The sequence below is a fragment of the Fusarium keratoplasticum genome, chromosome 12 (genome assembly GCF_025433545.1).
Source record: "Fusarium keratoplasticum isolate Fu6.1 chromosome 12, whole genome shotgun sequence".
Lineage (NCBI taxonomy): Eukaryota > Fungi > Ascomycota > Sordariomycetes > Hypocreales > Nectriaceae > Fusarium > Fusarium keratoplasticum.
In genome coordinates this window covers 1,075,885-1,086,950 of record NC_070540.1, presented here as the reverse complement: position 1 = coordinate 1,086,950, position 11,066 = coordinate 1,075,885, and the positions used below count along the sequence as shown (strand labels likewise).

The window sequence follows — 11,066 nt, the reverse complement described above, 5'->3', positions numbered from 1 at the left end:
CAATAGAAAACATCTGACAACATGGGTCTTGGCGCCAAAACTCCTCTTCGACGTGTGGTCACCTACCACAAAGGTGCCACCTCCGCACTGCTCTCTGATAGCGAGCTCCAGCCAGTCTCGGCGTTCGCCAGTGACGCGGTTACTCTCTGGCAAAATTCCAAATACCCTGCCGAACTCGTCGACAAAGACCCGGTTAGCTCCAGCCCAGTCATCTACACCCCTGGATCTCTCATCCGGGTTGTGGATTTCCCAGCAAACTCCAAGGGGCACAACCATAGAACTGCGTCCCTCGACTATGGTATTGTGTTTGAGGGAGAACTAGAGTTGGTTCTGGAAGACGGTTCGCGTACCATAGTCCGAGCGGGAGATTTGGTAGTGCAGCAAGCTGTAAGTGGTTGCGCCTCTTGATGTTGAAGGTAAACTAACTTGGCGCATTAGACTATGCACCAATGGAATAATTTGACCAATAAGCCAGCTCGGGTCATTTTTGTTCTTTTGGCATCTGAAAGGACTGTCAACGGCGTGGATGTGGGTGAAGTTGGTGTCCCAGAGAAATACCTTCCTCAGCACTAGAGAGAGAGCTAGATAGGTATATGATGACACAATCTATTCATCAACCATTGATTGCCCGATCATCTATGCGATTTTTAGAATGTAGCAATGTCGCCAAAACTAGAATGAGAGCTCGCATCAATAGAGAAATGCGGCTGCTAAGCTTCCAATCGTCCACGAGGTAGAAGCTCGTCGTTTGGATAGCTCATGGTCAGACAAGAGCCAGCAGACTGGAGGTTCTGAATACCATTGAGACGCTATGAGGGTTGGACACACTTCTGGTACCATCTTGGCCAATGAGGAAATGCGCAGGTCACAAGGAACACAAAGGCACATGTGTCGGAAGAAAGAACTCGATTCTATGTAATTCTTCTTAAGTCTATAGTCAATCACCTATGCCGTAGACTAGCTATGCCTCTACCAGACTTCTAAAGGAATCAAGCAAGCAGATTCTCAGTACCATGGCCCACATGCATCACCTACGAGTTCTTTTCAATAACACGGGTAACAAGGTCGCTAAATGTTCAGGTTAGTCTCCAAGCCAGCCGCTTCTGAGAAAGAGGCTACTCACGTATCCATGTAAGCTCGAACCGTAGCAATCTTGCCATTGTCATTGAAACCAAGGACCCAGGTGTACTCGTTGGGGAATGGATCTCCGCTCTTGGTTGTCGTGTCCACAGCCTTGAGCTCAACCGCGGCTTGGTTACCATCAACAATAATATTTTGAACAACCAAGTGCAACGGTCCAGCCCATGTCGAGGACAGAGGCCTCGTGCCCTGCTGGAACTCTGCAACAGATTTGTAATGTCCAGAGATCTTACAGTGAGCGCCTAATATTTTCGTTGTTAGACGACGTGAGAAGACGCGGGGTCGGGATCAACTCACCCTTGACGGTCCAGTCCACATCGGGCTCAACGTGAGGCCAGAACGATGCCATATCACCCCGAGCGATGGGCTCAAAGATGGCACGAATGTGATCGGCAGTAACCATATTGAATATTTCGAAAGTGTTGACGGAAGTGAAGAGAAATGTTGAGCTAACAATAAGTTGTCTAGATTGACCTGTCGAGCGGGGAAGAATCAGACAGTTGAAGTAGCCTAGGCATTTAACAGAAAGCTGACAACAGACACATCCAACTATCTCGGAGCATAGTTCCGAGCCCGCTCACGTTTCCCCAGATATTTCAGCTTATTGGCCGTGTGGAGAAGCCGGGGAAGCTCAACCACCCGGTGGAGCCGAAGAGCTGTTTGTGAGTGAGAACCTCGGCAGCATGTCACCGAGCGTTGTGGCGTCTCAAGCCACTCCATAGAGCAAGCCACGGTTGACGGGTTGGTGACTGATGCATGGTATTGAAAGATGCTGAACGGAACGGGTAGACGTCACGAGGCCTGCTCGATGTTCATATATCGTTAGCTCCCCTTCACCGTCGGCACACGAGAATAACCTCCTTCAAGTATCATTGCAGTTTCTATCTTGGCTTTTCAAATCATCCAACATGCCTCTCAAAATCATCATTGTCGGCGCCGGCCTGGGAGGCCTAGGTGCTGCCATCGCCCTTACTCGTGCCGGCCATCATGTCGAAGTTGGTCAAAAGATTGCAATTTGAGAGTGAATAGAAACTGACTGGCCAAGGTGTTTGAACAATCCAGGTTCCTCAACGAGATTGGTGCCGCGATCCACATCCCTCCCAACGCCACGAGGGTGTTGAAGTCATGGGATTGCGACTTTGATGACCTACAAGCCGTCTTCTGCAATGCCATCAAAGTGTACGACAAGACAGGCAAACTGATTTTTGTGCCAGTGGTACGCACTGACACAAACAGAATTACCAGAGTCATGCGCTAACAGACGGCTTTCAGGCAACAGACATCGTTCAGAAGAAAGTCAACACCAAGGACGAATGGCTTCTCAGCCACCGTGTCGACTTGCACAACACTCTACGAAAGCTGGCTACACATGAGACTTATGGAGATAATCTCAAGATCCATCTCTCGAGCCGCGTCATGTCTGCTGTGAGTCTCGCTTTGCTTCATCAACTCCACCCCTGTTGTGACCCTAATTCTAACATTCTTGCGCCAAGGATGCAGAAGCCGGAGAGATCGTCCTCGAGGATGGAACCAAGCACAAGGCTGATCTTCTTGTTGGAGCTGATGGTGTCCACGTAAGTATTTGCTCGAGATACTCTAGCTCTGTACACCACCACTAACATCTCTAAAGTCCAAGGTCGTCACAGCCGTGACGCAAGAGAAGGCGGTACGCAAGAGCACGATGCAAAACACTTTCCGATTCCTCGTCCCCATCGAAAAAATCAACTCGAACCCTCTTACCGGGCCCTTCTTTGCCAAACTCGGCCTCGATTGCCAACACGTTTTTACCACCTACGATCGCCGCCTCGTTGTATACCCTTGCCGCTATGGCAAGCTGCTCAATATTGTCGCCATGCACCCGTCAGAGAATGCTGAACTCGAGTCCGACTCTTCGTGGCTTGCGGGTGGCAAGTTGGAAGATTTACTCAAGACATATTCCGAGTTCTCACCCGAGATTGTCGAGATGTGCAGTCTAGCTGAGGACTTGAAGCTCTGGAGCTTGGCCACGAGAGATCCACCAAAAAAGTTCTACCGCGGAAAGACTGTTCTGATCGGCGATGCTGCTCACCCCATGCTTCCTCGTAAGTGGTATATCCTTGAATAGCGTAACACGTCCCCTGACGAAAACAGACCAAGGACAGGGAGGCGCGCAGTCCTTGGAAGACGGAGCTGCCCTCGGAGCCCTCTTCCCGGCAGACACGACAGTCGATCAAATCCCACAAAGACTGGAGCTCTACAACAAGGTTCGCTATGGAAGAGCCGTCACGGTTATGCTCATGTCGAGGATCAACGATGAGAGGCGAGGCGAGATGATGGATGAATTACGATCATACGTGCCTGATGCCGTTCTTCCAAACGACATGTTTGAGTATACTTGGAGTTCCCATGTTGTCAAAGATGCTCAAGAGGCGCTGCGAGCGGCTGGCAAGAATTGACTGCAGGGTCGTGACATGGACGGGGAAAGGCTGGTGGGCCAGGCTCCAAAGTGTCGATTGTAGCATAGCATATGTCAATAATGACCTGTTCTTTGGCAATCTTTATTCAAGGTAGATGGTCTGATATCTTACGAATTACTCATCCAACTCAGTCCATCCTCCTAAATGTCTGAACTGCGTGATTCACGAACAAAGTAGCATCACCTAAATCCTGCAACCCTTAGTGGAACTCGAAATATCCAGCGTAGCACGTAGTACAAACCTCTGAGGCGGTCATTCATGCTCAGGCTAAGGTATTCCATATTTCTGGGCTCAAAAATGGCTGTAGAAATCTTCAACTGACCTATGGAGGAAATCCAGCGTTCTGACGCACCTCGACATGTCGAGGAAATCCCAAACCGACATTGTCATCCTCTCCGGATTGCATGTACATCGGAAGTGTGGTAATTGCTATTACGGCTCCTCGGGTCATCGGTACCCCACCGGATATTATCCAAGGCGAGGCCATCCTGTGGAGGTGGTGGCTCTAGACAAGTGCGGGTGGGGGAATGATTGCGAGTTTGTAAGCTGCTCGATGGCTTGCTACCATCATGCTTCCTATACCTCATAGTTGATGCTGAGTATAATATTTGCATCGATAAAGTCATCAAATTCCGATAATTGAGCTGTATTACAATCCGTTAAAACACAAAAACAACACATTTACAATGGCCGCCACTGCGCGTCAAGTCGACGAGACGTTTTCGTCTTCCAACTTGGAGAAGGACAAGTTTACCAAGATTGACCACTCCGGTATTCCCTTAGAGAAAGAAGAATGGCCGGTCATAATCATTGGCTCGAGTATGGTTGGCAAGACTCTGGGCCTTTTGCTTGGATATCATGGGTAAGTACCTAGACTAGGCCCCTTCATCGGCAGTGAAACTGATTCCTTCAGTATCAAGTCGATGTCATTTGATCGCCATGCCGCTGCAGGTACTCATCCTCGAGCTGCTGGATTGAACTTTCGCACAAGCGAGATTCTCCGTCAACTGGGCCTTGAAGAGTTTACTCTGCAACAGAGTGGAAAGGAGTTTGACCTCAACGCTGGCATGCTTCTAGTGGAGAAGCTAGTCGGAGGAAAGGTTCTCAAACATCTCCAAGAGCACGACCCCGAGAAGGTGAAGAACATTACTCCATCAAGCTGGGTCTGGATCTCACAAAGGATGTTTGAACCCATTCTTGGCGCCAATGCGGACAAGTACGACAGTGTCCAACTACACGGACATGAAGTGCTTCTCTATGAGGAGCAAGAAGATGGGGTCATTGTCGTCGTCAAGGAACTCAGCTCTGGTAAGATCAAGAAGTTTAAGGCAACTTACGTCGTTGCCTGCGATGGAAACCGAAGTCCAACCCGACAAAAGGAGGGCATCTCCTGGGAGGGACCTGGTGTTCTGCGAAACAGCCTGAGCGTGAGCTTCAAGTCCGATCTGAGTCCCTTTATCGGCAAGAGGATGGTTCACGGTGTCATCTACGTTGCCAATGAGAAGATCGGCGGAGGTTTCCGCTTGGAGAATGAAGGCAAGCAGGGTCTACTCATGGTCAACAACGTCGGTACGAAGGGCGATTTCCCACCAGGATCTGTCTCTGTGGAAGAAGCAAGGCAATACTTTTACGACTGCTCGGGTCTCACTCCGGATCAAATTACTCCCGAGCTCCAAACCATGAACTACTGGACTATGGCTGCGTATACCGCCGGGCGGTTTAACAGCAAGGGTGGTCGAGTCTTTCTTGCTGGCGATGCTGCTCACATTATGCCGCCAACGGGAGGCCTGGGCGGCAACACCGGAATTGCGGTAAATATCCACGACTTCTTCTGCGTTACTTGACTGACTTGTCTTGCATAGGATGCGCACAATCTTGCCTGGAAGCTCGCCTATGTCCTGACCGGAAAAGCCTCGCACTCTCTGCTCTACTCATACAACTCTGAGAGGCAGCCCATAGACGAGTTTACTGTTCTTCAGGCATACAGCCGGTTCCAGAACCGAGTTGTCGTGCAACATCCGGCTGCCCCCGAAGCCCCAGATGTTGCTATTGAGCTTGGCTATAGATATCCCAAAGGTGCCTTTGTTCCAGAGGAGGGCCATCAAGTCCCAAAGGAGCTGTACGACGATCCCTATCAGCCAACTGCTGTCCCAGGATCCAGGTTTCCACACGTTTTTCTCCGGGACACTTCCAATCCTGGGAACACAATCTCGACTATCGACCTCGTCAAGAGGAACTTTTTGCTCGTCACCATCGACCCTGATTCTCTTTGGATTCAAGCCGCCAGTGAAAGCCCCATTACGCTCGATGTCCACACTCTGAACGCTACCTCCGCTCCGTACAGAGACTTGGAAGGGGCTGTGGAGGAGAAGTGCCGCTTGAAGGTTGGTGAGGCAATCCTTGTGCGACCTGATGGCTTCATTGCTTGGAGAGGGGCGAGGTCTAGCAGGGGCCATGTAGAGCAGCTGAAAGCGGCCATTGAAGCCATCTTGAGAAGCTAGTTGCATACATTTCATGTTGTATTTGGAAGAGAGAGATATACATAGTCCGAGACGCATTTGAAAATTGATGTTTCCCTCAAATCATTATCTTTGGCACCTTAGATACGGTGATTTATGCATAAGTTGTGTGCCAGTGTGGAATACGCGCAACTGAAGAGAAGCACATGAACCGTCCTGGGATTCAACTTAACCAAAAGAAATACACTCAAGTCGGGGAAATGAATACTTCCAATAGAGTCATGCTTCTCTTTCACTCAGGTTTCTGCCCGTAGACCACATTGCTTCATCAAGTCAGCACAGCTCTCTTCCATAGGGGTATTTCCAGACACTTACACTCGCCAATACCCATGGAGCTTCTTATCGCACAAGTCTTTTCGAACGTTGACAAGAAAGACTTCGAGCTCCTCCGGGCTCCATCCCAGCACCTTGGTGAAGAGAGCCAGGCTTAACCCTTGAGCTCCTCCCACAAGGTTTACATTCCCCCAAGCTCCTTATCTCTATTAGTATGGGCTAAGGCTTTCAGAGAGAAAGAGACAGTACCTAGCTCCTTAATCTTCTTATCCTTTGGCCAGGTGTTCATTGGCCATTTGTACGGCGTCTCCACGACATTGACGAAGCCGGCTTCTATGAGCTGATCCTTGTAGCGTAGACCAGAATCAAGGCCACTTCCCATCTTTGTAGCTGCCTCATTCATCAAACTACTCCACTTGTATACGGCAGTGTCTTTTGATACCGTTTCATCGTCGCTGGTTACGGGATAAATAGGGTCCATGAGCTCAATGAACCCACCAGGAGAGAGGTTCCTTCACCCATTTAGCTGTCTTTATATGATAACCCTTCTGGAACACTCACTGATAGGCTTGACTAAATAATTTAGGCCAACTGCGAATCGACCCTGTCATGGCACGGAGGTAGATAAAGTCAAATGGACTGGTGTAGGTCCACTCTTCCTCAACATCATCGACGAAAAATGAGACATTCGGTGGAACACTAGTTGCGGTTAGCGTCTCATATCTCATTTGTTGAGCCCAATGTCTCACAAGGTTGGCTGAATAGGACTGAGGTCGACACCAAGAACCTGAAGCAGATGAGTTGTGAACCAGATTGATGGGCATTATACCACAGACCTCGACCTCCGGGTGCTCATCAGCTGGATTTGTCAGACCCTAACTTGAGTGGCGAGGTAAGGGGCCTACCAAAGTCCATTGACCAAATTCCAGTGCCGCATCCGACGTCCAGGACACGTTTCATCTGCTTATCTTTGCCCACCGGTGAGATGAAGAGTTGACCCTTCAGGGTCAGAAGAGCGAGGTGGTGCTGTTGATCTAGAAATTATTAGACATCCTAATCAAAAGAGTGAACAAAATGTGGATTATAGTTACCTAGACGGTCGTTCTCTTGCTACAATCTGCTAGTTAGTAAAGTCTCATCAAACCTCTTGACAAAGAAATTCGCACATCGTCATTTGGCAGGATGTAAGCTAAGAGATTTTGTTAGTGCTGAATGAAGTTGAGGATGTAGTCATCTGACATCCAGCCTTATAGGCGTGATAAGTGCGGCCATTCTCGACCCGGTACTTGACGATACTCGATGCAAGAGATGCCGTGTCACTGAAAGCGGAGATCTAGGCGCCCCCGTTAGCTCAGATATCGTGTCACAGTCCGTGTGAGCTCTGTTGTGCTTACCCCGTCCAATGCAGAATCGTGGTCGTCGGAGTCAACCTAAGTCGTCAGATTAATACCGGATAACCCGCAATGCTTGGCTTACATCGACATTGATGTTTGCGGGTCTTTCCTCTGCCGATGGAGTCGGATCGGATGTGGGAGGGTGTTCAGCCATAGTGAATTTGACCTTAGATCTTCGTTAAGTAGCCTTAAAGAGTCGAGAGGCGTACATGAAGCCAGAGAAAAAGCCTCGTGGGGGAAGAGGGGGGAGAGTCAATGAGGGAGAGGAATGGGGTCTGAAGTGGGCGGACATCATATCACATCACAACCATGCCCCCCTGGATTCAGCCGGGAGCAAGACGGACGAATGGCGACTGCTCATTGAATGGCAGGGCACGCCAAATGTTGCATTCCCAGCTCCAAAGTTGTGTTTGATTGGCCCATGGTGGCAAGGTACGGGCCAACAGCATGAGGGTTGCATACTGTGCCCCAGGCATGAGATAATGCCGAGGCATTATGAATCATGTGGTTTTTTATGAAACCCTAATTCAAATTCTTACTGGCCTTAGATCAAGAATTTTATCATTTTTCCTCACCACAATAACATTACTCTAAAAAGGTACATCAGCCAGACTAGGGTTATCCGGGTTGAAGTTGCCTAACTGAACCGCCGAGTTACCACACATACGGGTTCCAGATAGATAGACGAGATGTCCGAGGCTACATCAGCATTGATTAGCGTGATAAGCACATGAGCCAATGGTGAGTGGGATGCAGAATCCAATTCAAGGCAACACTAATCTCGTAATTCAAATGGCAATCTATCTTTACTATTCTATGGGCACTCTGTTCTGGAGGTGCTTAGTTGATAGGGTCAAGCAGAGGAACAACGAGATGGCTGTCAAACTCCGCACCAAAATGAACAGTGTGCCGGCCCTTGTTTCTATGAGAAACCCCATACAGGAAGTCAAACTCCATGTAACTCATGTAATGACCAGAAATCTTGAGCGTGAGGTATTCACCCTCGTCAAAGATAATTCCAGTGGGCCAAATCGGGACCTCAAGTCGAGTGACGGTGCCAGCAGGGATGGACTTTCTAGTGGTGTGCGTGTAGTCAGGCCAGTCACCGGTGAATGTTCCAGGCTTAGGAGTCACCTTGCTAACAGCATGGCTTCCTCGTAGAGAACCAGTAGGGCCAGAGTACTTGAGGAAACATGTGTCTGCAGCCTCAGAGACCTCCTTGACAGGAGGAATGAGTTCCGTGAGAGGGACATTCATGTTGATCAGCTGGTTTCCAGAAGCGTCCGCCTTGCCAAGTTGCACAAACACATCAATATCGTCGTGGCTATCGTTGGAAATGTTGAGAACGACCCATGAGTATCCGAGGAGCCAGGTCTGTTTGGTGAACTTTTGCTTAAAAAAGAGCTCCTCGCCGCCAAGGATGGGGTTCTTGGGGACAAATGAAGCGTCGTAGGAACCGGTTCCAACTGTCGAGACTGGGTTGGGGGAGAACTTTTCGCCAGGGGCGAGATAGAGTTTGGTAAACTTTGTCTGGGGGATGGGGAAGGATGAGAAGGGTAGGTTGGTGACAGCGGGCTATGAGAGTTGGTTAGCTTTCCGGTTCTAGAGTGTACTCTATGTGGGTAGGACTTACTCGGTTGAAACCAACCAGCGAAGCTCGGACCTTTGGTGTGCTGGGCCAGTCATTCTTCTCTCCTCTGACATAGTAGTCGAAGAACTTGGTCAAATCGTTGACGTTGTCAGGGTTGTAAAGATCAGACCACTCCTGTCGGGCGTGGATTCGAAGCCTGTAAAGTCAGGACAATCATCTCTTTCAACGTACGTTCTGGTGAACTTACCACTTATCCTTGGACGCAATCTTGTTGTAGGCACGAATAGAACCCGTCGTATGAAGTGAGCTGGAGTAGCTCGCAAGGATATAGGCAGGAACATTGATGTTCTCGAGCTTAGATCGCTTGTCCTCCCAGTACTCGTTAAACAAAGGATACTTTTCCAACATGGGAATTGGTGCCTCTGTGACGTTTCGTCCAACCATGGTATCCTGGAGAAGCTTCCACATGGTGTCGTAAGGATAAGGAATTCCGCCGCGGCAGAGGGTATCGCGGTAAAAGTCTGCGGCACCCTCCCAGGGGGCAATGGCAGCCAGAGAGGGAGGCTGTTGCGAGGCGATGTACCATTGAACCATGGCGAGCCAGCTGTTTCCAGCAAGAGCTACCTTGCCAGTGCACCAGGGGAGCTTGGCGACATACTCGATAGCATCGTGGCCATCCTTGCCATCCTGCTCACCAAGCCAGCTATATCCAGTTAGTCTGATCGCTACAATGAGGCGGAAAGATTTACGTAGTAGTTCCCTCAGAGTCCCACGAGCCTCGAAGGTCAACATTAACAATAGCATAGCCTCTGGCAGGCCACACAGCGGGATCAAGACCTTCAAACTTCTCGTAGCCGCTGACTTCGCTCTTTGGAACACCAAAGCGGCCAGGGATCATATCGAGACCATGAGGTCCTATGATACTAGTTAGTCATCGATGACTCGTTGTAAAGTATAGCTAGAGAGGCAGCTTACCATTTCCAGTCTTTCCATAAGGACTCCAGATGATGATTGCAGGAACCTTGTCAACACCTTTCGGGCGAAAGACATCTGCATACAGCTTGACACCATCGCGCATAGGCAGCGTAATATCCTTTTCAAAGATGGTATCCGTCTCAAAGGCCTTGTTCTCGGGAGTTCGCTGGTGACCCTTGGGCAACTCCCTAGTTGAAGGGTTGAGAGGGTCATAGGGTCCGCTCTCCTTGGTCCCTGGAGTTATAACCGGTGCGACGGTCACATCGAGGTTGGCAATACGAAGAGTCATCTTTGTGTTTTGGTTGTAATAGTGCTGATGTGGTCAAGATGGCTTGAGACCTATTATGATGCTGGAGTTGTCAACCTGCGACTTGAGTCTTTAAGAGCTACTATCGCGATGTGTTAACTCCGTTAATTCCGCGACTCTATTCAGCCACTCTGATAGATCTCTTCCCGATTCCGCGTGGGGCCGGCCATCATTAACTCCAACTTTGGGTGGGTGAGATATCACGACTCAACTCCAGCCTCATTCGGCTCGGCTCCACAGCGACCACCACATCCCATGATCGAATCATATCGGCTAGATGCTGCATTGCAGTAATTAGCTCGGGCATGCGAATTAAACTCTGTAGCTGAGTAAAGATCGCATCTAGTTGAAGTGGAAATGTTCCGAGTCCGATAAATCGTCGTTTGATCACAGGTGTCGGACGGCTTCTTG

At 49.5% G+C, this 11,066-nt stretch overlaps 6 protein-coding genes across 6 annotated transcripts; 3 read left to right on the top strand and 3 right to left on the bottom strand.

The window, feature by feature from the left end:
* Positions 1 to 21: 21 nt before the first annotated feature.
* NCS57_01396500 (Cupin-2 domain-containing protein) lies at positions 22 to 573 on the top strand (the record flags this gene model as incomplete). The annotated part of the gene is made up of 2 exons (XM_053063582.1): positions 22 to 387; positions 439 to 573. 2 exons carry the CDS (start codon positions 22 to 24, stop codon positions 571 to 573), a joined length of 501 nt encoding a protein of 166 aa, XP_052906915.1.
* Positions 574 to 1,031: 458 nt separating this feature from the next.
* Positions 1,032 to 1,543, bottom strand: NCS57_01396400 (SnoaL-like domain-containing protein; the record flags this gene model as incomplete). The annotated part of the gene is made up of 3 exons (XM_053063581.1): positions 1,032 to 1,068; positions 1,124 to 1,382; positions 1,438 to 1,543. The coding sequence occupies 3 exons, from the start codon at positions 1,541 to 1,543 to the stop codon at positions 1,032 to 1,034; spliced, it is 402 nt and encodes a 133-aa protein (XP_052906914.1).
* Positions 1,544 to 2,048: 505 nt separating this feature from the next.
* On the top strand, positions 2,049 to 3,575 carry NCS57_01396300 (FAD-binding-3 domain-containing protein; the record flags this gene model as incomplete). The annotated part of the gene is made up of 6 exons (XM_053063580.1): positions 2,049 to 2,135; positions 2,186 to 2,356; positions 2,413 to 2,565; positions 2,634 to 2,714; positions 2,771 to 3,221; positions 3,271 to 3,575. The coding sequence occupies 6 exons, from the start codon at positions 2,049 to 2,051 to the stop codon at positions 3,573 to 3,575; spliced, it is 1,248 nt and encodes a 415-aa protein (XP_052906913.1).
* A 707-nt stretch (positions 3,576 to 4,282) lies between these two features.
* Positions 4,283 to 6,097, top strand: NCS57_01396200 (FAD-binding-3 domain-containing protein; the record flags this gene model as incomplete). Its single annotated transcript, XM_053063579.1, has 3 exons — positions 4,283 to 4,458; positions 4,510 to 5,407; positions 5,459 to 6,097. 3 exons carry the CDS (start codon positions 4,283 to 4,285, stop codon positions 6,095 to 6,097), a joined length of 1,713 nt encoding a protein of 570 aa, XP_052906912.1.
* Positions 6,098 to 6,347: 250 nt separating this feature from the next.
* NCS57_01396100 (uncharacterized protein) lies at positions 6,348 to 7,936 on the bottom strand (the record flags this gene model as incomplete). The annotated part of the gene is made up of 12 exons (XM_053063578.1): positions 6,348 to 6,378; positions 6,431 to 6,587; positions 6,638 to 6,900; positions 6,950 to 7,087; positions 7,138 to 7,175; positions 7,225 to 7,247; positions 7,294 to 7,422; positions 7,480 to 7,498; positions 7,555 to 7,577; positions 7,628 to 7,721; positions 7,783 to 7,818; positions 7,865 to 7,936. The coding sequence occupies 12 exons, from the start codon at positions 7,934 to 7,936 to the stop codon at positions 6,348 to 6,350; spliced, it is 1,023 nt and encodes a 340-aa protein (XP_052906911.1).
* A 686-nt stretch (positions 7,937 to 8,622) lies between these two features.
* Positions 8,623 to 10,637, bottom strand: NCS57_01396000 (PepX-C domain-containing protein; the record flags this gene model as incomplete). Its single annotated transcript, XM_053063577.1, has 5 exons — positions 8,623 to 9,357; positions 9,416 to 9,569; positions 9,621 to 10,076; positions 10,123 to 10,288; positions 10,349 to 10,637. 5 exons carry the CDS (start codon positions 10,635 to 10,637, stop codon positions 8,623 to 8,625), a joined length of 1,800 nt encoding a protein of 599 aa, XP_052906910.1.
* Positions 10,638 to 11,066: the final 429 nt, after the last annotated feature.